Source organism: Schistosoma haematobium, chromosome 7 (genome assembly GCF_000699445.3).
Source record: "Schistosoma haematobium chromosome 7, whole genome shotgun sequence".
Taxonomy (NCBI): domain Eukaryota; kingdom Metazoa; phylum Platyhelminthes; class Trematoda; order Strigeidida; family Schistosomatidae; genus Schistosoma; species Schistosoma haematobium.
The window spans coordinates 393,844-420,963 of NC_067202.1; the positions used below are offsets into that span (position 1 = coordinate 393,844).

General features: G+C 32.8%; 2 protein-coding genes across 2 annotated transcripts in view; one reads left to right on the plus strand and one right to left on the minus strand.

Moving 5' to 3' along the window:
* Positions 1-219: 219 nt before the first annotated feature.
* Positions 220-19,687, plus strand: MS3_00009392 (uncharacterized protein; the record flags this gene model as incomplete). Its single annotated transcript, XM_035733899.2, has 6 exons — positions 220-376; positions 5,204-5,573; positions 7,262-7,584; positions 9,435-9,635; positions 16,347-16,647; positions 18,301-19,687. 6 exons carry the CDS (start codon positions 220-222, stop codon positions 19,064-19,066), a joined length of 2,118 nt encoding a protein of 705 aa, XP_035590291.1. The 3' UTR covers positions 19,067-19,687.
* A 3,397-nt stretch (positions 19,688-23,084) lies between these two features.
* Positions 23,085-27,120, minus strand: part of MS3_00011162 (uncharacterized protein) — a gene marked incomplete at its 5' end in the record, with an annotated part of 30,980 nt that continues 26,944 nt past the window's right edge. The window contains 2 exons of the mRNA XM_051219573.1: positions 23,085-23,905; positions 25,404-26,115. Coding sequence (XP_051064175.1) covers positions 23,232-23,905; positions 25,404-26,115 — 1,386 coding nt within the window. The 3' untranslated portion in view covers positions 23,085-23,231. The remainder of the gene's footprint in view (positions 23,906-25,403; positions 26,116-27,120) is intronic.

The following is a 27,120-nucleotide window of genomic DNA, read 5'->3' on the forward strand; positions in this document are numbered from 1 at the left end:
AAATCAATAAACCCGAAATCCAATGGCATATATGTGTATCTGTTTATTGCTTTTAACTAAATTATATCGATCAAATCAATTTTGGGATACTTACTCCTTTTTCTTTGTTAATTTAGATGATATACAATTTGAACAATACGATTATTATTTAAATCAACTACACTGACTTGTATTGAATTACATTTTGCAAAAATTACAATCAAAAAGAATATTTCATAGATGGATGCTGCATTTATTTGGAATTTATCTAAACTTGGACGCATTGGATCTAGACGTTTACAATTTGATGATGATTTTGCCGATCGATTGAATTATCAATATACAAGTGTTTTATTATTTTTATTTATCGGTCTTATTGGTGTACGTCAATATGTTGGTAAGTTGTAAAGAAAAACATCTTTACTTACTGTTACAGTACAAAGATTATGAAGTAGTGATGAAAATAGCCAGTTAGATAATTGAAAGAAAAATAAAGGTAGTTCAATAAAGGAAATATTCTTTACAAGAAAAGATATGAACACCAAAGCCACTATGGTTCATGTCTTTGATTCCAGATCCCTTTGATGCCGCATGATTGACTGCATAGATAATTTTGAAAGATGATTGTGGTGAGACGATCTGACCAGAGTTGATGATGTGTTCCTGTACTTATCTATTGACTGTTTTTCATTTTGCTTTTAATAGCAACGAGGGATAGTGTTTTGAGATGCGTTTGGAAATTATTTCATTTTGGCGCCCAATGTACACTGTTTCAAAAGTGCAAGTAAATTTATTCATTTAGATCGACGTGGCCAAAAGCTCAAGTTTATTCCTAATGTATTCATAGATAATGAACCGTCTGAAGGTGACAATTGAAAGCTACACTGTGAGAAAATGTTTCCTCAGATATTTTGAAATTTAGCCTTCCACGAATTTCTGAGCGATGTATCCTTGAAACTCAATTTTAATGTAAAAGATTTTTTTGAACTGCTATGAATCTTCCGGCTTGTAGTCTAAGTGTCAAGTTTCTAATGACGAACCTGGGTAAATAGCCATTTCTCAGAAGTATTTGTAGAAGTTGATGTAGTTAGTCATTTGTTGTGTCGTTGAAGCACATTCTCTTAGCCCCTGAGAGTAAAGAGTGGATAAAGTTTTTCTTTCTGCTTGATGGAAAACATATTTCGAAATTCGTATACGGACCATTCCTACTTGGTTTTCTGTATATAGACCTTTGTAACGAACTCTCTGAGCGTTTTGTCAATAGGTTATCAAGAAAACGAAATACTGAATTGGCCTATGCTTCTAAATATGGATTCAATCATTTGATGAAGACTATCAAATTTATTCAAGATGATATCGAGATCTATATTTTCTTCACAGTTTTACATAATTATCATTAATAGTTATTCTCACCATCAATTAGATTTGGACTTCGCAGATGACCGAATCCTTATATCCCATACACACGAACAAATCTAGATGAAGATAACTAGTTTAGCAGCAGCCTCAGCATCAGTGGGCCTTAACATACACAAATGAAAAAGCAACATCCTCAAATACAACGTGGACAATACCTACACAGTCACAATTGATGGAGAAATTCTGGAAGAGTTGGAAACTTTCATGTATCTAGACAGCGTCATCGATGAACATGGAGGATCTGATGTAGATAGGAAGACAAGGATTGACAAAGTAAGGACAGCATTTCTACAGTTAAAGAACATATGGAACTCAAAATAACTATCAACAATACCAAAGTCAGAATCTTCAATGCAAACATCAAGACAGTTCTACTGCATGGAGCTGAAACGTAGACAACTACTAAAACCATCATCAAGAAGGTATAAGTACTTATAAATAGTTGTCTACGCACGATACTCAATATCCGTTGGTCAGATGCCATCATCAACAGCCTACTATGGGAGAGAACAAACCGTCTTCCAGATGAAGAGGAAATCAGGAAAGGACGTTAGAAATGGATAGGATATACATTACAGAAATCATCAAACTGCATCACGAGGCAAGCCGTAACTTGGAATCCTGAAGGGGAGTGGAAAAAAGGAAGGCCAAAGAACACCCTGCATGAGGAATTGGAAGCAGACATAAAGGGATGTTGTTCTACCGTTTCCTCAGTTCTAAAACTTGTCTTTTTCATAAAACAAGAAATATAGAATCAAAGTGTTTGTATCATATTTGAACATTAAACTGTTGAGTTCCATACTAAGACGAAACGGCTGTCCAGTGCTTCCAGGTTTTCCATGGTAGTCTAGTTCAATTGACTCATGAAATCAACTATTAGATTTACCGTAATATCCACAAAACCTCTTTCTGATAATGATACTGTATAGATATATTGTTTCCAGATGGTTTGTTACAAATAAAGCTTAGTTACTTTGACCATAAAATGTAAAAAAATAAAATTCTATTTAATCCACTGTATAGGTAATTTAAAACTTGTAGAATTACATATAATTCTGGATAACATTAAAGGTAGTTGAAAAACAATTCACTATTAAAGTTGATATTCAAATATACAACTCATCAAAATTTACTTGGTATTGTTTACTTGAATCTTCCTATTGATGTTTGGGACTGCGATTGATGGCATATGTGCATCCTGTGCGGACTGCCTCGATATTGCCTTAAGTCACAATCGTTATAGGTGAAGATGGATGGTGGCTAGCATTGGAATACAGGACGCGCATTTCATACTATTTGGGACTCGTCAACTTGATGTACCTGTATCTCTGAGTTGATGATCACTCCAGGACTCGAACTCAATGCCGTTCGCTTCAAACGTCACCGCATTATCCACTTAGCTACTGAGTTCTGGAGTGAACATCAATTGCGGTACGTCCAGCTGACGAGTCTAAAATAAAACGAAACGCACGTCTTGGATTCCATTGCTAGTCACTATCCATGTTTGCTTTTACGACCCATCTGTTTAAATTCAAGGAGGACATTATGTCAGGAGATACTACAGTCGTGTAAAATATTCTCATTCTGATTTCATAATTAGGTTTTCAACATTCATTACGATCAGTAATGACGTCAGAGATCACTTGTTTTTTTTTATTTATAATAAAATCGTTGTAAATACATAACACAGGATAAATCTAAAAATGGGATAGTTTATTCCACGGTTCACCTTCAATACATGTTCAATGTGTTCACCGAAACTAGTTGGTGATAAATTTGAAGAAAGCTTTAGTGATCAAATAACATAGATGGGAAATCTATTAGGATTCAGAGGGAAATTGACTTAAGTTTCGTCTATCTTTGAGACTTTTTAATCATGCTTACTATTGAATGCATGGCCTTCAAGTTAAAAAGTGTATGCATTACCATTTAGAACAGTAAAATATTCAACTATACATCATCAGTCAGCTGGCAGTACAGCACGAATTCAATATTATAAGTGAAATCAATTTCATAGATATGAGAGATTCTATCAGTAACAATCTCTCTTCTTAAGTTGAAATTAGTTACTAACTGACGCAACAATTATTATTCATTTGAAATAAATACACAGATTAATTTAAAGGATAATTTTACTGAAAACATTGAATTACAGAAAACAAATATTTTTTGTTGTTGGTTAACCTTATTTTGTTACTAAGGTTAGATGATTGTTTTAATGGAAGTGAACTGTCCATTTATTCATGAATCCCTGTTGACAATAAATAACATCTTGAAATAGTCTGTATTAACAATGATAGATTGTTTAATCTATTAAGATGATATTTACACTTTATCACATCAGATAAATAAAATGAAAACAGGTTTACAGTTGTAGCGTTATATACAAAGATGTATTTGTGGGGGGGGTGTACTAATTGGATGTACAAGAATCATAATGCTTAAGGAATTAATATACCAAAGAAAGGTTAATTCATCTATTAAAAAAAAAAAACAGAAAATTTATGATTCACCTAAATTTCTACTTTAATACACTTAAGTAGTAGATAAACTCTTAAGATAAGGATGATGAGAGAATAATTAAGTGACATCATCCGTATTCATCTTTTATTTTTTATCTTTTAGAGCATCTGAAATTATACGTTTCTATTCGTTAATAAGAACCATGAAAATGTAACTTAAATGTTTGTAACTTTTAACAGATTCTATTTTATCATTGTAATATCTTAGATTTAAATATAGAACCTTCTATTGAGAAGTGTAACATGATTTTGTATGAGTTTTTGTTTCAATGTTGTTTAGTTAGTTCATTTTGATGTTGACTGCAATACTGACTTATAAAAATAAATTAGCTCTTAAAAGATGACTTTTTCTAAAATTTCAGGTTTTCCGTTTCTGTTTTTGTATTATTAAATAACTGGTCTCGTTTTATCGCTTGTTATCATTATTTACTATGAAGTAAACTAACTCAACCGAACTACTTAAGTTGTATTTGTAACAGATTGATCTAAGTTGTAAATAGGATTGAAAACTATTTCATTGTATTATGGGACTGTCCAGCTGTGCATACTCACTACCCTGCTAGAGATCGAACACTGGGACTTCTAGTCTCTCAGGGAACACTTATCAATAGGACTACTGGGTCATTATCCAGTAGTACGATCTGTACTTTAATCAACTTGCGATGAGGAGTGACAATCATCCAATGAAGTTTCTATCCCGACATACTTGAACTTTCACGACTGATTGCTGACAAGATATGTACTAAGATGAATTGGTTGTTAAGTGCTCCCTGGTTTGTAATGGTGTAGTGAACAGAACAGAACATGGGTGAGGACAATCGGATTATACTTAGCACAAAATTACAGTTACTTGGTGAAATAGAAAAACCATACTATAATACTTAATTTGCAAAATGTTCAATAATTGTCTCGAACTTCGTTGTTCTTGCATTTCCATACTAATTGCTTTCTATTCCCGTTCTTCCTTTCTTGATCTTCCCGATATTGTACTGCCAGACATTACATTCCTGACTCGCGTCATGTACTACTTATATCAATATAAGTAGCACGCACCACAGTGGTAGCCTAATTGAGATCAATATGTGACAAATACTAATTTTAAAAAAAAAGTCAGTTAACCAATTTTTGCTAACTACGAGTAAAAAACCATTTTTGCTATTTATGCTTTTACAATTCTTTGATGAGAATAAATATCATAAATTCCTTTTAGGAAAAATGCAAAACTAACTTGGATCTTCCGTAAAACCATAGTTTATTATTTGAATGAAACATTTTCTTTAAAGGTAAACCTATTCAGTGTTGGATACCTCAAGAATTTACAAGAGGATGGGAAGAATACGCCGAAAATTATTGTTGGGTAGCAAATACATATTTTGCACCAGTTGAAAATCGATTACCACCAGTTCCAGATAGACGTGAATCACTTCTAGTTTATTATCAATGGGCACCAATTGTAATGGCTGCTCAAGCACTACTATTCTATTTACCATGTTTATTGTGGCGTTTAGGCATGGCACATTCTGGTTTTAATTTGCATCGTGTCTTACAAATGGCGGCTGAAGCAAATGAAATGTTACCAGAAGCAACGGCTAAAACTGTTCGTATTCTGTCATACTATATGAAAAGTTGTATACAACGACAGAGATTGTATAAGTAAGTTTTGTTACAAGTAAGGAATATGAAGATTAAATGGAAATCATATTAGATGTATATTGAATCACAATAAATAACATTGCTTGGACACAAGGTAAAACTGTCCTTTATTACTTCAGTAAATGTTTCGCTAAAATATTGTTTTAAGATGCCTTTCTTCAGATTAAACTGTTATTCTACACTAGTTGAATATACATTTTTAATATGAAATTACAAAAGGTAATTTGATTAGGCCATCATTGATTTCAATGACGGTCATTTAAGTGTTTCACTTTATCAATACGGCATAGAATTAATCCTTCAAAACACAGTTTCCACTTAATTTTTCTTCACAGTCTCTTGAAATCTTATTATTACATGATATCATGTAAAAGTCTTTATCATCACAACTAACTGGTCTATATCGTTAGGAAGGGATAATTCAAAAACTTCCTGACCTGTTAAACAGGTCATGAGATTGATCACCACCCAGTGATCAATCAATTGTGATTACATCTCAGTCCTACAGGAGGTTAGTCACGGCTCGGATAGCTCAGTGGTAACGTCTCTGACTGTGAAGCTGGGTGACACGAGATCGAATCCGCCAGGGAGCACCAGTTCCCTCAAGATTACAGGTACACCTTGCTGACGAGTGCCAAGTAGCACGAAACCCGGGTCCAGAGTTTCCTGTTGACTACCTCCAACCACCATCTAATCTCAATACATAGTGCCCGCAGTGTCGAGTCACCTAGACTGGTGGCCACATTGCAACATGATCGATAGCATTCGATCTGCACTAATAAGGACTAGACAGGCATGACATTGATCACCACCCAGTGATCAATCAATTGTGTTAAACAGGTTATTTACTACTTGAGTTCAGCAGTTAACTAGATAATGTGTTCACCATTTTAAGTAGAAGTTCTGAATTCCGGTGAGATGTTGGCACATGCAGCTGATAAGCCCCAGATGAAATGAAACGTTTAATGTGGATTCTAATTATAGCCAAGTACCAAATATAATGATAAAGTGATATTCTTTAGGATTTTAGGTCAGTTCACATAAATCCAGTATTTTCAGTGGTTTAAATGAACGATTGTTCAGCAAAAATGAAATTGGCAATGATAAAAAAAGTGATGTATCATACCACTTAGTTGATAATCTGTAAACCCAAAGATAAGTAATTTGTTCATGGTTTTTCAATAATAAAGCCATTTTGTAAATGATAATGTACTCGTGTCTCTTAACTGTTGAATATTCTGATATAACTATTAACAAGAAAATTTAATTCCATAACTTGTAAAGAAGTTTTGCTATGAAACTATACTTTATAGACGACCTTTTAGCAACGCCAAAGTGACCTTGAGAGTGTATACCTACTTACTAGGGCTAAATCAAGGTTATAAAGCAGTCTGAAGAATAAAGATTATGATTTACAGTTATTGGTAAGGGTTAGGAATTAGATTTAAGGCTTTTCATTACGAACTGACATAAGCTAAAATGCCAAGACGCTATTTGGCCCTAATAGATGAGTAAATTTCGCGCCAAAACCAAGGACCTATTAACCTGAATCTGATAGGTTCGTCCGAAAATTAGTCTCGTCAAATTAGATTAATATTTGAATAGGTTTTCCATGAAAGAAGCTTTGTGTCATGTCAAATATAGTTTCAACTAACGTATCTCTCTAAATAATATCTTCGTTTTGTTAGATATACTAATCAATACAAAAATTTCGGACTTTGCAACCGATTGGAAAATGAGACTATAATTGGAGAAGACCAATTATTCAATACATGTACATTAGATAATGAAGGTAAAACATTAAGAAATATGAATACTGGTCGATTGTATTCATCAAATCATGTTTGTTCAAAAGATGTGATTGAAGCAGAAAATTCTTGTCGTGTAATTTCAAAACCATTAAATGGTAAAGCGATTAGTACAGTAAAATTACCAAATGAACATATTATTTATAATGAAAGTACAGAACATTCTATGAGTTCTAATTCATCTTTAGAAAATTTACGTAAAGGTCAGTAGACCATCAACATATTTTATTTCAAAGGTCTTCAAGAGTATTTATAACTGTTAAATGATGATGTATTGTTGAATTATAGAGGTTATTTTATTTCCTGATATGTTGTTTTCTTTTATTACTCGATTTTTGTTGCTACTTATAAGTATCAGGTGTTTTGTGGATATTATAGAAATCTTAGTAGATCATGAGACAAGTGAAGCTAGACCACCATACATAACCTGGAAGCACTTGACTTCCGTTTCGTCCTATTGTGGGACTCCTCAGCAGTGCGCACCCAAACTTGTTTGTTTTTTATACGATCACGCCTCGCGAGATTCGAACCCAGGACCTTTCAGTGTCACGCGCGATTGCTTAACTTCTAGACCACTGAACAGGCATCCAATGGTGTTAATGTCTAACTTCAACTAATCAACGAAACTGAGTGACACATCAACCACAGTCCTCGGTGAGTTACTATCTAACAACAGACACGTTTGAACTCCACTGGTCAATGATTCTCATTAGAACTCAAGGTCGACCAAATCATCCAGCTCAGAGAGCAAACCATTGAATTTAACTATATATTGTCCACTGAGTTACAAATTATTTGCTTGGTCTTTTTTGAATTTAAATGTATAAAGCCTTGAAAAGAAATATTTCTTCGCTCAATTCATATTTTCATTGAATAAACAAGAACCTGCAGGATCCACATATTCCAACATAGACTGACCAAACTCGATTCCTGAATATCAACATCGAGATAATTTAAACACATACTAGTAGTTTATATAAACCTTTGTTTAGATCTGAACGGATGATTTCATAGTACTTGTATGCTGAATGAATGTAAAACACCAAGTAGGAAATTATATTTATAAAATTTTTAGAGACTAAAGTTAAGATAAATCCAGTGTTTCCCACGATAGTCTATTCCAAGCCTTTTCAAAGGAATATAATCAAACAGTTCGTAATTATTCATACATCGTACCTGATTAGCAAGTTAATTTGAGTGTGAAATCAGTTGCTCAGTAGGAGTGAAAGGTATTGGGTTGAACGTGAAATATACCCATTAACATTGAGATACAAGTACATTCAGCCGACGAGTTTTGAATAGGATAATTTCATTCCTAAACACAATTCATTTATCGAAATTTCGATGTAACTATCACCAATTAAAAAAAAGATTAGCGACTAACAGTAGAATCCAGGAAGTGCGTTTCGTTCTATTTGAAATCCATCAGCTGGATGTACGTGCTTCCCAGAGTTGATGTTCCCTCCAAGATATCTGGCAGATTCAAGCAAGCAATATATATGAATTAAAATATTGTTAGCTTTATTCACTAAATCTTTGAAATATGATGGAAAATGTTAAAGAACTTTACTTATTTGCGCCTGTTACTCCTTGCGGGGGAGCATAGACCTCTAACCAACATTCTCCTTCGAATTCTGTCCTGGATAATCCTTCGCAGTTGTTATTCATTTGTAGTGTAGAGAGCCTTCAAACCTTTACAGAAATATAACTCAATGAAAATATGTAATCTGATCCCACAATACCATACAGGTAAAAATTATAATAATGGTGATTGTTATCAACATTACTATTATTACTATTATTATTATTATGGAATAATATGGTCAAGACTTAACTATTTATATTTGTTCACTAACCTAAATAATAACGCATCTATTCGCTAACATGAATTAGAGGATCGTGTAGTAATCAATATGATGATTTCCGTTGTAAGTATGGAGGAACTTTATCAAGAATTGTATTTGTAAATATGCCCATATTTGGTTCAGAAAACGTTGTTCACAATATCAGTGACTTGGTCAAAATCAAAAGAAAATTGTTTTGTATCTTCTAGGACGTGGACGAAAACCAGCTCCACCACCTCCACCAAAAATCAAGAACACTTCAGCCAATTCAATTCACGATCATCAAAGGTCACAATTAGAAGCACAAAATATTAAATCTTCAGAAAATATCAGCAGTTTTCAAGAGAGTAGAAAGATATCAACTTCTAAAGTTTTAACTGAAAATGGAAACTTAAGCCAGACTACCAAAAGTAAGTGTTGTTTATTTAATAGTTGAATTCATGAGTCAATTGAAGCTAGACCAACATGGAAAACCTGAAAGCACTGGACGGCCTAGTATGGGACTCCTCAGCAGTGCGCATCTACGATCCCGCCTCGCGATACTTCAACCCAAGACCTATAAGTCTCGCGCGCTAGCGCTTAACCTCTAGACCACTAAACCGAAACCCAGTGGTGTTAATATCTAACTTATTTGTTAAATAATGGTAGTGATTGCAGTTGGTCAGTCCCAAATAAGAGTGGGAAGATACAAGTAAAAAGAAACCAACTGAATTTGAACTTCACACCATTGAACCAGCAGGTGACTATCAGGAATCAGTAGCTAAATGGATAACGCTATGGCGTTTGAAGCGAACGATACTGCGTTCGAATCTAAGGGTAAAAATCGACTCTTAGATGCAGGCACATCCAGCTGAAGAGTCCCAAATAGGACGAAACGCGCGTCCTGAATTCCACTGCCAGCCATTATCCATCTTTGCTTCACCATTTCTTAGTTTCATTCTTATTTGTGTAAATTTTTAGAGTGATTTTTAATCGATAAGTTTAAATAACTCAAACAGCTTTTTTACAAAGTAGCATACCATTTACAATTCAGTTAATCAACTTGAGTAGTCATTTTTTCTACCTTGGTAGTAAGATAATATAGATGTGTATACATTAGAAAGAAAAGTGTATCTATATACATCCGGTTAATAATATAATCAGCTATTTAGAGATATAACCTAAAAAGTCTAAATTAATTTACAGTGATTATAAGTTTAATAAAGCATTTGTTAAATCTGTGAAGGATTATTGATGATTCGAGTCCTGCGGTCGCGGATGAGCACTGTTGAGGAGTCCTATACTAGGACGAAACAGCCGTTCAATGCTTCCAGATTTTACATAATGGCCTAGTTTTAATCAACTGATGAATTCAACTATTAAATAAATCATAATGTTGAGGATGGTCAGAAAACCTGTGAACTAAAAATAGTGACTATTAGTGGAATTAAGGACGTAGTTTCAGTCCACTTTAGGACTTGTAAAGTGGATATACCTATATCACAGTTTAGATGTTCACAAAAAGACTAGGAGCTATACTTTTTGTTTTGAATGTTTAATGCTCTACCCACTGAAGCTGATCCATTAAGGCCCTTGACGGTAACTACGGGAAGATTTCAACGTTCACACATTGAGGATTTTAGTTAAGATAATAGTTGGATACCCTCAGAGAGCTTAGATGTGCAAGGTAATTTTTCTATTAAGAGAGTGTTTTGTTAGGTTTACGAGAACAAATATTAACATTTAAGTACTACTGACGAAAACACACGGATCCATAATACCTTAATGAGTTGATTTAACTGAGAGTTATAGCTACCTTGATACCTAAAATGTATAAATCCCAACTGCATCATTGAACTAAACTTGTTTAAGCTCCTGAAGGTGTAAGATTTGCTTGGGCTTTCACTCAAAGTTCACTAACAGTCTATCGCCTACTTCAAGTGTAGTTTAAAGTTTTTAGAAATAAGCAAAAGTATGTTAAATAATAACTTATAGATATAGATACTTTTTAGACGAATAGTATAACGTTCATCTCCACATACACACAAACTTTTCATGAAGTAAGCCTCCTATATTTCAATGTTTAGTTCTAAGATCGTTTGAATATGCCCTTGATATATACATTTCTTAATGCGCGTCTCATCCAGTTATTTGCGTGAGGAAACCAAGAGTGAGTGGGAAGCTTTTATTTACTTACTGAATCGAGAACATGGAAGACAACGTATTCATAAATATCAATATCTTCACTTCAGAAGATTAAGCCACATTTCAACTAATAGCCTGTGCATGTTAGAATTTCACGGTGGTACATAACGGACTTCATTAGGAAAATGGCAAAATAACAATTTTCATAGGTAGTGTATGAAACAGAGTATACCTAGATAACAGTATTAGTGGTAACATTAACATTCATTCTCTGGTGCATCTAAATTATGCGTTCTAGATAGGAAGAACTGAGCATTCCGTTTCTGATTACTATTATGTGAAGTATAATCAGTTTGTTTACACTAAATCATCAACTTGTGAAATCCAAATCTATCAAAAGGAATATATAACATAAGTCTGCAGTTATAAAAAACTGTAAATTACGACCAAAATGCTACAGACTTGAAAACCTGAACTAGAGCCATCTTTATGGTTCTCTCTATATCTAAAAAGCCGTAACCCTTTTAGATTCTATGGGTTACCAGAAATCCATAAAATAAATGTCCCACTAAGACCTGTGGTTGATTATATACATTCACCAACATACAATCTTTCTAAACACGTAGCAAAGATTCTTAAACTATATGAAAGCGAAATAAAATTTGTAATTAAAAAAATTCTACTGAATTCAAAGACATCACCACTACTATCCACGTGGAAGAAAATAAATTAACTGCGAGTTTTGATATTTGCTATTTGTTTACTATCGTTTCAATTAGAAAGGTTTCATATGTTGTGTATGACCTCTTGGATTCTGACATTGAACTAAAACAACGATGCTCACTAGGTGTTTCGGACATTAATAAAGCTCTAGATCTATGCTTACATTAAACATTTTCCAGTTTTTGATGAGACTCGTGCAGATAAACAAAAAGTGGGTCTATGGGATCAGTGGTTTCTACAACAATTGCTTACTTATGCATTAATTTGAAATAAGTGCAGTCTGAAAGTGTCCCTTACCACGAAAAATCTGGTTGAGATGGATGAGACGGACTTTTTAAAAACGTCAATCGTATATCTAACAACAGCAAATTCACCAAAATAGATAGAATTAACTGACCAAAAATTAACTCTTATGAACTGTTTGCTTGATAGGAAACGCAATGATTACTTAATAACCAATATATTCCGAGGACAAACACATTCTGGGAAAAATCTAGATTACAAGTCAGCACATGCCAATCTCACTAAAGTGACAGTCGCCAAAAATTTGGTAACCAGAGTTAAAAAACTCGTCACTGAACCAAATAATGTAGTAACTGAAATGAATTTAGTTATGTCCTCTCTGATGTTGAATGATTACCCTAGGGATTTTACAAAAAGAATAAGACAGATCAAAAAATAAGGGAAAAGATAAACAGAGAGAATGGGTTAATACGGCAGTGATCCCATATCGCAAAAGAACTAGAGAAGGGATCAGAAGGATCCTAAATCTTCAAAATATAAGAGTATTCTTTCAAAAAAATTGTACTCTAAGATCCAAACGTGTAAGAACTAAGGACTCAATATGAAAGGAGGAATAGCGAAATCGTGTATATAGGATCGAATGTAGTGGTTGTAATGCTGTGTATGTAGGTGAGATATCACGACAACTGGATGTGAGGGTGGAGGAACACGAACTTTACTTGTAGCATATTCTTGACTTCTCAGATGATATGAAAAACTCAGAAACAAGTCAGCGATCACACTCAAAAGAGTCGGGTTATGCAATCGATTTCAGTGGCATAATGATCCCACAAAGACGTTTTAGTCCTTACATTGAGAAACTAACAGCATAAACGCCACATATATGGGCAAATCCAAATAGTATAAAAAGGAGAGATGGAATACAATTAGCTGTCCCATGACAACTAATAATCAATAAGTAAACCTGAACTTCTTATTCGATTTAATCTATAACTTATTATCTGGACAACAACGATTACATTAAACTGTTCTAATCCGTTGGTTTATCTGAATATATAATTCACAATCAATCTGATCAACATAATAAATATAAACATTTATATTTCGTTTATTTATCTTCATTTAATGTATGTTGTGATGTGTTTGACTCATATCATCTATAATAATTTGTCTATTTTCATCGAAACATTCACTGATCAGAGGTGATAAATAGTGAATAATACTATCCTTTCACCTCAAATCCACTTACACATGGATACAATAGTTATTTAAACATACGTTTCTTTGCAAATCAGATGTATCGTATACATAACAGAAATTTCTTACTTCCAACATTGTTAGTATGATTGGATGATCGGTTTAGTATACAGTTCATCGCAGAACGATGTGCCTATCTATATTCGATAATTTCAATGTTTGATTGTATTATTCTAAGAAAGATTGAACCAGACTGTCGAGTGAAAAGTTGGATTTACTTCAAATTCAATCGCTGAGACATGAACTTTTAGTTGCCCGTTGATTCGACTCCGATTTGAACGAACATATGAATAATCTATGAATATAAATCTTTCATTTAACTCAATATATTACACCTTGGCTAAACCTGTTTATGCGATGGTGATACTAAGAAACCTAGTACGTATTAAGTTGAATGAATTTATTTCAGACACTCGTTTTCTCATTCAGACAATAATGACAAGCGGGAAAGTGAAGCGGAAATGGCAAGTGTCTCAATCCCACTTGATAAACCTTGACTCAATATTTAAAGTCAGACAAAAATAAGCTAAGGATATATACTGAATAGGGTAACTAATAAACTGATACTTTCATATAAAAAGTCAAAGTTCATAAGCGAATAATTGACAAGGTTAAAATATGGCTCAAGGCAAATAAATAAACTGATCTGTTGGGAAGCTACAATATCAATTATCGACTTATCATGCAACCAGATACTACAAACTCATGAATCAAATAATATGAAATGGTTAAGCGTTCACGCGCCAGACTGATAGGTCCTGGGTTCGAATCTCGCTGGAGGGGATCGTAGACGTGCACTGCTGAGGAGTTTCATACTAAGAAAAAACAGCCGTCCAGTGCTTCCGGGTTTTCCATGGTGGTCTAGCTTCAAGTGACTCATGATTTCAACCAATGAAATATCATATTTACCAATGTTTATTTTCTATTTCTGTTATATGGCTCTAATAAAAAGATGATTTCACTTATGTCAGTTTTAATCATCCATCATTAAAAAAAGGGGAGGGGGCTGAAAATAAAAAAAAGGATTACAATCACACAGTATAGAAACTATTGGTCACTTTTCTTTAGAAAAAAACATGTATGCCATGTGTTTTGTTTTTCTATTTCTATGGATTATTTAAAGAAATTGATTATAATTTTTTTTGTTTTGTTTTACTCATTCATCATTTAGTTTCTATGTTGATTTCTATCGCATTTATTAGTAGCCTGCATAGTTTTATTAAAACTCAAGGATATAAAAGTTTGTTTGTTTTTTGTTTCGAAAAAAAGTTTTTTTCATTTAATTAAAAAAAAACTACCTGACTAGACAAATGAAATTGATAAAGAGAAAAAAACTGATTTTCAATTTGACGGCACGGTAAGAAAAATTTGGAAATATTTATCATTCATAAGAATGAATAATTTAATCAATTATTCTGTGCTACTGATATCAGTAGATATAAGTAGTATGTATATATATCATCAATCAAAAGTGAAATGTCTAGCGGCAGAAGGTTAAGAAGAGAACAAGAACAGAGAATGATTAATGTGAAAACGAAGGAATAATCAAGTTTGAAACAATGGATGACCATTTTGAAAATGAAGAATTTACTGAGAGATTCCGTAATGTTGTGTTTAAATACATACGATAATCCCCGCTCATTTTCTCGTTCACTACAGTTCATGTATGTCATCCTACTAATTTTATGATAAATTAAAAGAAAAATATTTTACAGACAGAGATGATATTGAGTACCGGTTGTTTAAGTCAGTAAAATTATATTTGAAATAATCTCAACGATTGAAATTTAGATAGTTCCAACGTTTCGTCCAACTAACTTGTATGGACTTCTTCAGGGTAATGATCAAAACCATGAAAGAAATATATAGCTCTTCAACAATCAAAACTGTACTGTGTTAAACAAATCATAGTCCAATTTCGGTCAAACTATTCGTTCTTTCCAATCTTGACGAATATTCGTATAACATATATTTATTTGTTATTTTAGGGTGTGGTGGAGATTGTCCTACCATATGAAGTATACAACATAAATTGCCACAAGAAATATTGCGAAATAACTGAAGTCGGATATATAAGACATTTGGTTTAAAGATGAGGTCACGGATGCATACTTCTCGGTAGTCCTGTACCACGAAAGAACAGTCGTCTAGTGTTTTCTAGTTTTCAACGATTGTTTAATCAAGATCATTTCGAGATGCAAAATTTGATATTCATGGTTTATGTTTAGAAATGGTGACTGGCTTCAAGATATATATCCTGGAGTTCTAGTAAGAAGCAGTGACCTGTAAAGTTCAACCGAGTCAGTTGTGAGATAGTAACTCACTGATGACAGTGGTGAATGTGTCGCTCAATTTCGTGGATTAGTTGAAGTTCTACATTAACACCGTTGGATGCCGGCTCAATGGCCTAGTGGTTAAGTGTTCGCGCGCGAGACTGATAGGTCCTGGGTTCGAATCCCACGAGCGGGATCGTGGATGCGCACTGCCACTGAGGAGTCCCACAATAGAACGAAACGGATGTCCAGGTTTTCCATGGTGGTCTAGCTTCAATTGGCTCATGATCTCAACTGTTTAAATGGTGAATTGTTAAGTCAGAGGAAAACGTCTTGTTAGATCTAATTTTTTTTTCCTTCAAGTAATTTTCTTTCAATGATTTCGATATTCTCAAGTGTTTTAGTGGAACTATTACGTGGAAACTTTTTAACAAAACACAAACAGTATCACGAACCATACATTCTCAAACTGTTTTATTCTCCTTTTTTTTAAATGAATAGGTCTTGGTAAAAAGGATGGGAAATTGTCACCTTTTACAACTTTCAGATGTCGATTTTTATGGTGTGGTAAAAAACATGGAAATTTTCTTGTTACACTTTATATGTTTGTGAAATTTAGCTATCTATCAAATGTTATTGGACAAATTTATTTAATGCAACATTTCATTGGTACAAAATATACATTATATGGTGCTCAAGTATTAGTCGATTTAATAAAAGGTCAAGAATGGCATCATTCAGGTCATTTTCCACGAGTTACATTTTGTGACTTAGAAGCAAAGAAATTAGGCAAAAATCATGTGTAAGTCTTAATTGATTAATTAATTCATTTGATGCATAGGATTTGAAATGAAAGTATCTGGACAGAGATTTTTAAATGATTTCTGTGACTGTCTCTATATTGAAAAGAATGATTATAATATATATTAACTCTTTTTCATTACATAACTAATTAATGTCTATTTTTCATTGTTACTACCTCTACCACTATGGGATTTGAATCGAAAACTGCATCTCTGTGTTAATGTGGTATGGCAACTCGAACTGCTGTATGTACATACGAAGTTCTACGTTGTTACTGACTGACTGATTGACTTAATTGTTTTTCAATGTCATTCACTAAATAGTTTATTATTCGCATAACTGCACTTTTTAATTAATTAACTTAACTATTTTATTCATTAATAAAAATAAGAAAATAGGTTTTACGATGAAAACTTTTCATTCTGTTTCCAAGACTTAACTTCAATAGTTACTTTATCAATAATCTATTGACATTATAATGAGTTTTTAGAACTACTTTCAAGTTAAACAATGACAGATCATTGAATATGCATGTTTTTTTGTGGAACAGGCAGCATTTTTTTAAAAAGTTGGTTCATGACATGAAGTTGTTTTGTTGTTGTGCTGATGTGGTGTGAGAACTTGGGTTACTACACAATCATGTCAGGTTATGTTAATTATAACGGACCAACTGAAATGAAACGTGATGGCGAAATTCATTCTTGTATCGGCTGTTTGAATCTTCCCATTAATATTTAATGCGGAAATTGATCAAGCTCTTATTGGCATATTTGCATTCTGTGTGGATTGCCTAAAGTCAAAAGCATTATAAGCAGAGATGGGTGGTGGCTTGGATTAGAACCCAGGACGCACATTTCGTGCTGCTTTGTGACTCGTCAGCTTAATATACCTGCATCACGCAGTTGAAGTTCACTCCGGGACTCAAGCCCAGTACCGTTCGCTTTAAACACTATCCAATAAAAGACTGATAAATTGCAGTCATAAACATCAATGGGGAGATTGAAACAACCAATGGTAAAATGAATTAAAATTCACTCCATTGCACAAGCATACGGGCTATCAGTACTCAGTAGCTGAGTAGATAACTTGATGGCTTTTGAAACGAAAGGCACTGAGTTCAAATCCCAGGGAGAACACCAACTCGGAAATTTAGGTACATCTAATTGACGAGTCTCAAATAGGATGAAACGCGAGTTCTGGACTCTACTACTATCCACCACCCATCTCTACTTAGAAACTGCACATATTCACAGCAAACGGTATTGTGTCCACTCCACTTGATTTTAATCATTAGCATTATAGATTATAGCGATAGTAGATAATTACATGAAGGATTACAAACTATGGATGTAATTTCACTTTCTGTCTTTATGTAATCTAATGTTCAGTATATATATATATATATATATATATATATATATATATATATATATATATATATGTATGTATAACAAATATATAGTTAGACAGTATTATACTGGTGGTCGGCAGCCTATGCTCCATTGGAAGTAACAGACGTAAGTAAGTAAGTAAGTATTACACTCACAAGAAAATTATTCATCCAATTTCTTTTTTATCTACATTACTGTATGATTTAAATATGAAATTGTATTATAGTTATAATCATATACTTAATATATTTACATTTCAGTTATACCCTTCAATGTGTTCTACCATTGAATATGTTCTTGGAGAAAATTTATATCTTTTTATGGTTTTGGCATGTATTAATTGCTTGTATTAATTTAATTAGTTTTCTGATATGGATTTATCGAATATTTTTACCAAAATCAAGAATGAAATTTATTATTGATTATTTAAAAGTATTAAATTTAATTCCAATTAATAATCAATTAAAAATCGATAATAAAATTAATGAATTTGTGAATTATTATTTAGGTTTAGATGGTTTATTTGTAATACGTTTAATTACATCTAATTGTGGTATTTTATTAGCTAGTGAATTAACAGCAGAATTATGGAAAAGTTATCAAAATTTATTTCTAGACCAAAATATAACATCGGAACCAACATATTTTTGTATAAATAAAACAATCAATTCTATAAAGAATCATAAAGATCATTCATCCATTCATAGAAAACAATTTCCAATCATTTCAAATAGTTCAATACCTAATACAATAAATCCATATTCTTGGACAAAACAATCAAAGAGTAATCATGATGATGATGATCATGATGGTGATGGTGATGATGTAATTAATTCTATTCATAAAGATTCTATTAAATATAATCATCAATCAATTCATGTGATAAATGATTCTATTTTAAGTAGTTGTTCACCAATTACACCAATTAGTCACATGTCAACTATTAATCATAATAAGCTAAAATCAACTCAAACACATCGATCACATCTTGGACGATTAGGTAATTCATCAGATGATATTGTTTAAAGAAGAAAAAAAACACGGTTATTTTATTAATTTTTGTTAAAATATAATTCACCTCAGAAAAAAAATGAAACTTACATAATGTGGGAATGTGTACTATTCACTTGTCAAGTACAATTGAACACAATCAATAATGAATTCATATTGTTGGTTTTCGTGAAAATATAGTGATTCTTTTCTCCTTTTTTTGGTGTCTTGTTTTGTGTGGTTGGTTACATGAATTATTACAGTGAGGATTGGATTGCATTATTGATCTGTTTAGTTTCATTGTTAGTGATCTATTCATTTTTATTTAAACAAAGAATACAATAATCGTCTATTTCAAATTAAAATAGAACAGAAGTGTATGAATGTATACAAAAAATATTTTTTATGAAAATCTCTATTAAAATTCATTTTAACATACCTATACTACTGATAAGTATACTACTATTAACATTACTATTATTAGCCTCATTTAAAAGAAATGAAACATGTTAGATTTTTATTGTTTAGCTTATCTATTCAAATATCATAAAGAATATAAAACACCATTATAATAATTATGAACTTATTTTTGAAGTGTTTCATGTCATGATTAGTTTAATATTCAATTAATAATAATACACTGTTGTTGTGTATTTATTTATAATTGTTCTGTGTTACAAGTGATTAATTTTAATGATAATATAGTAGTTGCATTCTTTCAGACAAATGATTTAATCTTGGGGCTTTTCTAGTGACTGATGTCAAGAGTTATTCCCTGAAGTTCTGGTGTGAAGTAGAGATCAGTGGAGTTCAACCGTGTCTGTTGTGAGATAGTAATTCCAAGTTATTTGCACGGAACTAATACTTGATGTGTGCTACCGATGTCGACAGATATAAGTGGTATGTATCACCATTTGAAAGTGAAATACTGCCAGTAGAAGGTTAAGAAAACCGAAGGAAAGAGAACGAGAACAGTGAATGATTGGTGTGGAAGTGAAGGAGCAATGAAGTCTGAGACGATTAATTGACATTTTGCAAATGAAATATGAACTGTACGATTCTCAGATTTGACTAAGATATTCTGTAATTCTGTATTCAAATACATTCGATTGGCCCCACTTATGTTCTTGTTCACTACAGTACAGCTTAATCATGAATTCGTTGACAAGAGATTCCTTCAGTAAATTTCGTGTTCTTTTTCTTAAAAAAAAACATATTTAAATGGGAATTATATGTCAGATCCCAAACTTAGTGATAAAAATAACCTTTCCAAAGAATAAATCTTTCTTTATTATAACACCAACTAAAGTAAATCATAACAATTTAGAAAAAAGATTGTATAGTATGTTTCCCGACAAAATGAAGTCATACCAAAATGAAGAAAGATGGGATCAACTTAGATTAAATTAGATAATTGTAAATCATTATCGATAACAAAATAATTTACATTTTTGTGTATATATCAGTCTATACATACAAATAGTGATTATATACCGTAAAAGATTAGTGAAAACTAAATAGATCAGTAAAATTTAACGGTTTAATTACTTCTTTTTTCTCCTTTTTCCATACATCAATCTACATACTACTTTTAACAAAAGTAGATTAATAAAACAAGATCATAATAATAATAATAATAATAATAAGAATCCATTGAATAATCCTCTTGTAAATTACTCTTATCATATAATTGGAGGTCGAATGGATTAGAAAAATGAAAATTCTTATTTAACTAATAAAAACCTATAGATTAGTTAAGAATAATTTTAACTCATAGTAGCATAACTAATTTAAAGAAACTAATAAACATCTAGTTAAAATAGACTTTTAAATGTATACACGTATAGATGTATACAAACAAACAGATTTAAACGTGTATACAGGATTACTCTATTAATATTTTCAATACATTAATCTCTTCATTTAATCAACAAACTGTTAAACATTCAGTTTAAGTTTCTTCATACAAAAATGATTAACTAAGACTTTTTCTTATCTTTTAATCATATATATATGAACATTTTGTTAGAAATAGGATAGTTAAGTTGTAAAAATGGATTGTTATAAATTTGAAATCAAATCGTCCAAGTATTGTGTTATCTTCACCTAATTTAACTACTCACAAACTTTGGTTTAATGCTGAATATTCATTGGGATATAGAGTATAAATATTTATCGAAAAAATTTAATCATGAATAACATGTTGGCAGAGTAGCATATGATGTGTTAAATATATGTATGCTCTTGCATGAGATAACTGATAGTGTCCATAGTTTGATTTTAATGTTCATTAAATTTGAGAGATAAAAACTGGGACACTTAGTATCGTATTTAAAATCGGAATAATTGACTAGTAGTGAACAATTCCTTTCAGAAATGAACTGGATCATATGTGACCTGATAGATGTTACTCAATTTTCTTGGAACTAGTATATCCCCATTAGCTCCGTGAAGATTGTAGGCACGCCTTGCCGACGAAAGTTAACTACCACGAGAATTAGGTTTACAGTTTAATGTTGTATACTTCCAGATCAACCAAAAGAAGAATGGATGTTAGTTAAAAACTATGTTTTTGTAATCGAAATGTTTAGTTCATCCATGTGTTGATTTCCCTGAAACTTGAAAGGAAAGACAGATTGGTATATCCCTCACAGGTATTTATAAAAATAAACCATAACGGACTCTGTCATTTAAACGCAATGTAGGACCTAGTATATATGCGAGGTACCACGTTAGCACAGCGAGATGAAATTATTGGGACAAATCCCAGAGTAGTAGTAGTGAATTTAAGTTAAAAAGTTAAGGCTTGGAGAATGGATGAATTCATAGAAGAAAAAATTATAAGATATTTTTGAGAACTAAGATCCAGGAGAGGACAAAGAATAAATGCAACCTAATGTATGCTTTGTCATCCAACGTCTAAAACGATTGATTTCGATAATCGCACGGACACCAAATAGGTAGTCTGAACTTACTAAAGATGGTTAAGATCAACAGTCACGTCTCGGCTTTACCGTCCGTAGAGTTTGTCTAACCTACACCAGCGAACATAGCGCGTTGGGGTAGGGGGTGGTTGGAGATACAAATAATATATCCCAACCTCAATCGACAAAGATTCGCTACCCCAGCAATGTTCATTCAGTAATTTCATTTATACGCAATGCACGAAACACACAAATCAAGTACTAGAAAACTACGAACATTATCTGTTCTTAAATGCCTTGCTTCACAGACATAAAGAACAAAGTGATTTGCTGTGCAGTATAATCGTCCTTTTTTGTCAGACGTCACAAGTTAAGGAAAGTTAGGCGAATGTTTAGAATTCCTACCAATATATCCTCAGACACCAATCGATCAGTTCTGATGAAATTTCGAAGATAAGCGAAGTGTTCAACATATAATGATAAAAACGAAACCTAAAGCAATATTTTACATTTACAGGAACAACCCATACTGAACCAGATTTAATTGGATACAACATTAACATCAAAAATACTACATTATGAGTCAATTGAATCTAGACCATCATGGAAAACCTCGATGGCCGTTTCGTTCTGTTGCGAGACTCCTTAGTGACAGTGCGCATCCGCGATCCCGTTCGTGGGATTCGAACCAAGGACCAACTGGTCTCGCGCGCGAGCACTTAATCACTAGGCCATTTAGCCAGCCGGCATCCAACGGTGTTAACGTAAAACATCGATTAATCCACGAAATTGAGCGACACATCTACCATTGTCATCAGTGGGTTACTATCTCACAACTGACTCGGTTGAACTCCACAGGTCACTGCTTCTCACTAGAACTTCAGGATATACTTCTTGAAACCGGTCACTAGTGAGTATATGGTCGGGGTCTTGGATGCGCACTGCTGAGGAGTTCCATAATAGGACAAAACGGCCATCCAGTGTTTCCAGGTTTTCCATGATGGTCTAACATCAATCGGTTCATGATCTCTCCACAAAACCCCTTCTAACACCAGATTATTTTAAGAACTCTAATTAAAATCTTTTTAAGATAGATAATCTCATATAAAACAAAATAAAAACAACAACATGAAATGAAAGACAAAAAAAAATAATTTATTCACAAAGAAAAAAATATTGAACAATAAAACCAAACAAACAAAACAAAAAGAAAGAAAGAAAAGACAGTTTCTATACAGTAGAAAATATTTAATGAAAGATATTACATAACAGTAATTTTATTCTTCAATACATTTTAATTCATGAATTAATTTCATAAGATATTCTATTGGTAATTTATTGGTGTCAATTCGATGAATAATCCGATAAATTTTCATTGCTTCTAACCACATATTCTCATTACGTAATAATAAACAAAAATTATATCCCATTTTATAATAAATCATTTGATTAGAATAATTCGATTGAAGTAAATCAATCAATGAAGTGAATAGTTTAGAAAAGAATTTCCTAGAAATGATTGGATCATTACATGTACTACTATTATTTATTAAATTTAAGTAATATTTATAGTGATTACATATGAAATAACAACAAACATATGAATCTAAATAATGAATAATCGAATCATTATCTGTTATATTAGATAAAATAGACAATGTAGAATTGATCAAATCAATATTAGATTGTAATAAACCATTGCTAAGTAGTGCAGCTTGATATGTAATTGGATAAGATGGAAATGATTTATTGAAAGTGTAATAATCTGATAATCGTTTCAGTCCGGCTTTAGTAAATTCAATTGGTGGAATACAAAATTTTGTCCATTGATATATGAATAATTCAGAGTTGAATAATTCATTGTTCATAAAAATTATACCAGACTTTTCACAATATTGATACCATAGTATCCATAAATTTTGGAGAAAATCACATTTATCTGGTAGTATGTCTAAACACAAGGAAATAAAAGGTGAGTAAGCAGTATGTTATCTATGTTATACAACAGGAGAACTTTAAATACTTATCACTGTGTTGCAATCCTTAAAGCTGTGGAACTCTTAAAAATGCCCTAGTACGGTAGAGAGTGGAGATAGTCACGTGTATACACCCACTGCCAGGAAAGCCCTACTCACTGATTTCTCGCACCATGGGTATTGTTTACGAAATTTAGATGTCTGACGATTTAAGCAGGTTGATGTATATGGGAAACCCACTGGGAGGAGTTGGAAAATCCCGATAAAGCGAATAGGAAGCATCATTTACTGAACAATAAAATTAGTACGGATATCTAAGTAATAAAAAGGACTTAGACAGCTGAAAGGTAGGTGATAACTTATGATCAGATGTGTATAATCGTATCATTGCATTAAAACAAGGATAATATACATCTAATCGTGTTAACAGTCCCTAATAATAACAACTAATAACGAATAAAATTAAATGATGTTGGCAGTAAATACTTCAAATAGCGTGTGCCAAATCGATGTTGTATTTGCAAATAGCTTTAATATATCAGGGATCTCAGTAAAACTATAATCAATATTTGAAAAAAAAAACATTTAAACCAGATGAAAAAGTAACACCTAGGTGACATGGTTTAGTGGCCTATTTATTTGCCATATTGAATACAGGACTATGGATCTCGAACATATGGTACCTAAATCCAAAATCCAATGAAGATCAGGTTTTAACCTAAAGATGACAATCTAACACGTTTTTGATCGGGTAATTGTGAAGTTTAGATTATTATACTGGAAGACATGTTTAGCGCTTACTTTATATGGAATTGAGTTTTTCAATTATTCAAAACTGATATAATAATTGTGCAATAGTTGAAAATTTCAATTTTAAATGAACGTATTTAAAGATGTCCAAAATGACAATTTAACCTCCACAAAGAGCTAAAAGAATACAACATCACTGAAAGCATCCAATTTAGTCATAACTCTTCATCATTCATTCACAAGAACATGTAATAGAGAAGTGTTGAAAATTTTCGACCACAAAAATGACCATTCAATGGTGGTCTAACATCAGCCGGTTCAATTAAAAACTTAATAATCTTCACAACACGATACTAATAATTACCATGTGCTCACTAGTGACTAGCTTTGTGAGGGAATTCCCGAAGTTCTAGTGAGAAGCCGTGAACAATGGAGCTAAAGCGTGTCGGGTAGAGATAGGTATCTACCTCAGTACAATACAAGATGGCCGCGGAATTTCGTGGATTGGTTGACGTTAGACATTATCACCGTTGGGTGCCGCTCCGTTCGCTCTCGAAACCAAAAGCCCCGGGTTCGAATCCCGCGAGAGGCATCGTAGATGCGCACTGCTAAGGAGTCCCACCATAAGACAAATGGCCGTTCAGTACTTCCAGATTTTCAATGATGATCTAACATCAGTCGGTTCATAATCTCAATAAAAAACAAACAAACAATTGAAATTACCGTCGATTATGATCAGATCAATTAATTCAATAATTGATCTCAATAGTTCTACATTTTCCTTAATCATAGTAAATGAATCCTCCATGAAATTGTTCCTTAATTGATGATGATGATGATCATCATCATCATCATCACTATTAATCATCATTAAATTTTGTTCAAATAATTGTATTATACTATTTTGAAATTGATTTACATCATTTTCAATGCATAATAATGAAAGTTGACTATTGAATTCTGATAATAATAATTGTGAATTATTAAAAGAATTTTGTAAATAATTTAATGTTTTCATAAATATTGTAAGTGTATTAGTAAAATGTAATTCATCCCAATCATTAATAGGATTAGAATAAGATTTTAATAAATTTTTACCAAATAAACGACGTATAGTTATATTTGATAAAAGACAAGTTAAAAGTTTTATAGAATCAATTCGATATGGATCATTCAATGGATCATGATCATGATCAGGATCAGGAACATCATCATCATCATTTTTGATAAATAAATTAAGAAAATCATTAAGATGTGGATAAATTAATTGAACTTGTGAATTAGTAAACATTTGTGTTGATATTTGTTCCTGTTGTTGTTGTTGTTGTTGTTGATTTATGTTAATTTGTGAAAAATATTCAAAATTTAATGTAAATATTGATGATAATAATGAGAAACAAATAGATAAGTTTTCTTGTAGAATATTTAACCAAATCTGTAGAAGAAGAAGAAGAATCGATTGAAAAATTATTCCATTTCAATTTATATTTTAGTTATTTATTTGAATATAAAAAATATTAGTACAAAGGGGCATCGAAAATATATATGTGCCATACAAGTTACTTGATTTCTGTGTAGGCTGTGATACTGCTCGTATACCAAAACCGAAGCAGGTGGTTTTCAGAGAGGGCTACTCCCTGAGCCTTCGACTTAAAGGTTTGACCCACAAGGCAGTGGAGCAACGTAAGGACATTGTTCCATTCGAGTAGTGGGGTTAGGCAGGGTTGTCCAATCTCACCATTCCTCTTCAACTTTGCCATCGATGACATTCTGGAAACAGTTCTGATGAATGTAAGTAATGGTGGTGTGGATCTGTTGCCTGGAGAAAATCTTGTCGACCTTGAGTATGCGGACGATATTGTCTTACTGTGCGATAATGCCCAAGGCATGCAATCCGCACTTAATCAGTTGGCAATCAGTGTCCGTAGGTATGGTATGTGCTTTGCACCTTCGAAGTGCAAAGTACTTCTACAAGACTGGCAGGATTCCAATCCTGTACTCACCCTGGATGGTGAGCAGATAGACGTAGTTGAGAAGTTCATGTATCTGGGTAGCTGCATAAGTGCTGGTGGGGGTGTGAGTGATGAGATCAATGCACGTATAGTGAAAGCCAGAGCGGCTTATGCCAATCTGGGCCACCTTTGGCGCCTTTGTGATGTTAGTCTGGCTGTAAAAGGTCGGATCTACAACGCGTCGGTGAGAGCAGTTTTGCTCTATGCTTGTGAAACCTGGCCTCTCCGAGTTGAGGACGTTAGACGACTCTCTGTGTTTGATCATCGCTGTCTCCGAAGGATTGCTGACATTCAGTGGCAACACCATGTCAGTAATCCAGAGGTTCGGCATCGTGTGTTCGGGCACAGAGATGATAATTCAATTGGTGTTACTATCTTGAAACACCGACTTCGGTGGCTTGGACATGTTCTACGAATGTCGTCCCATA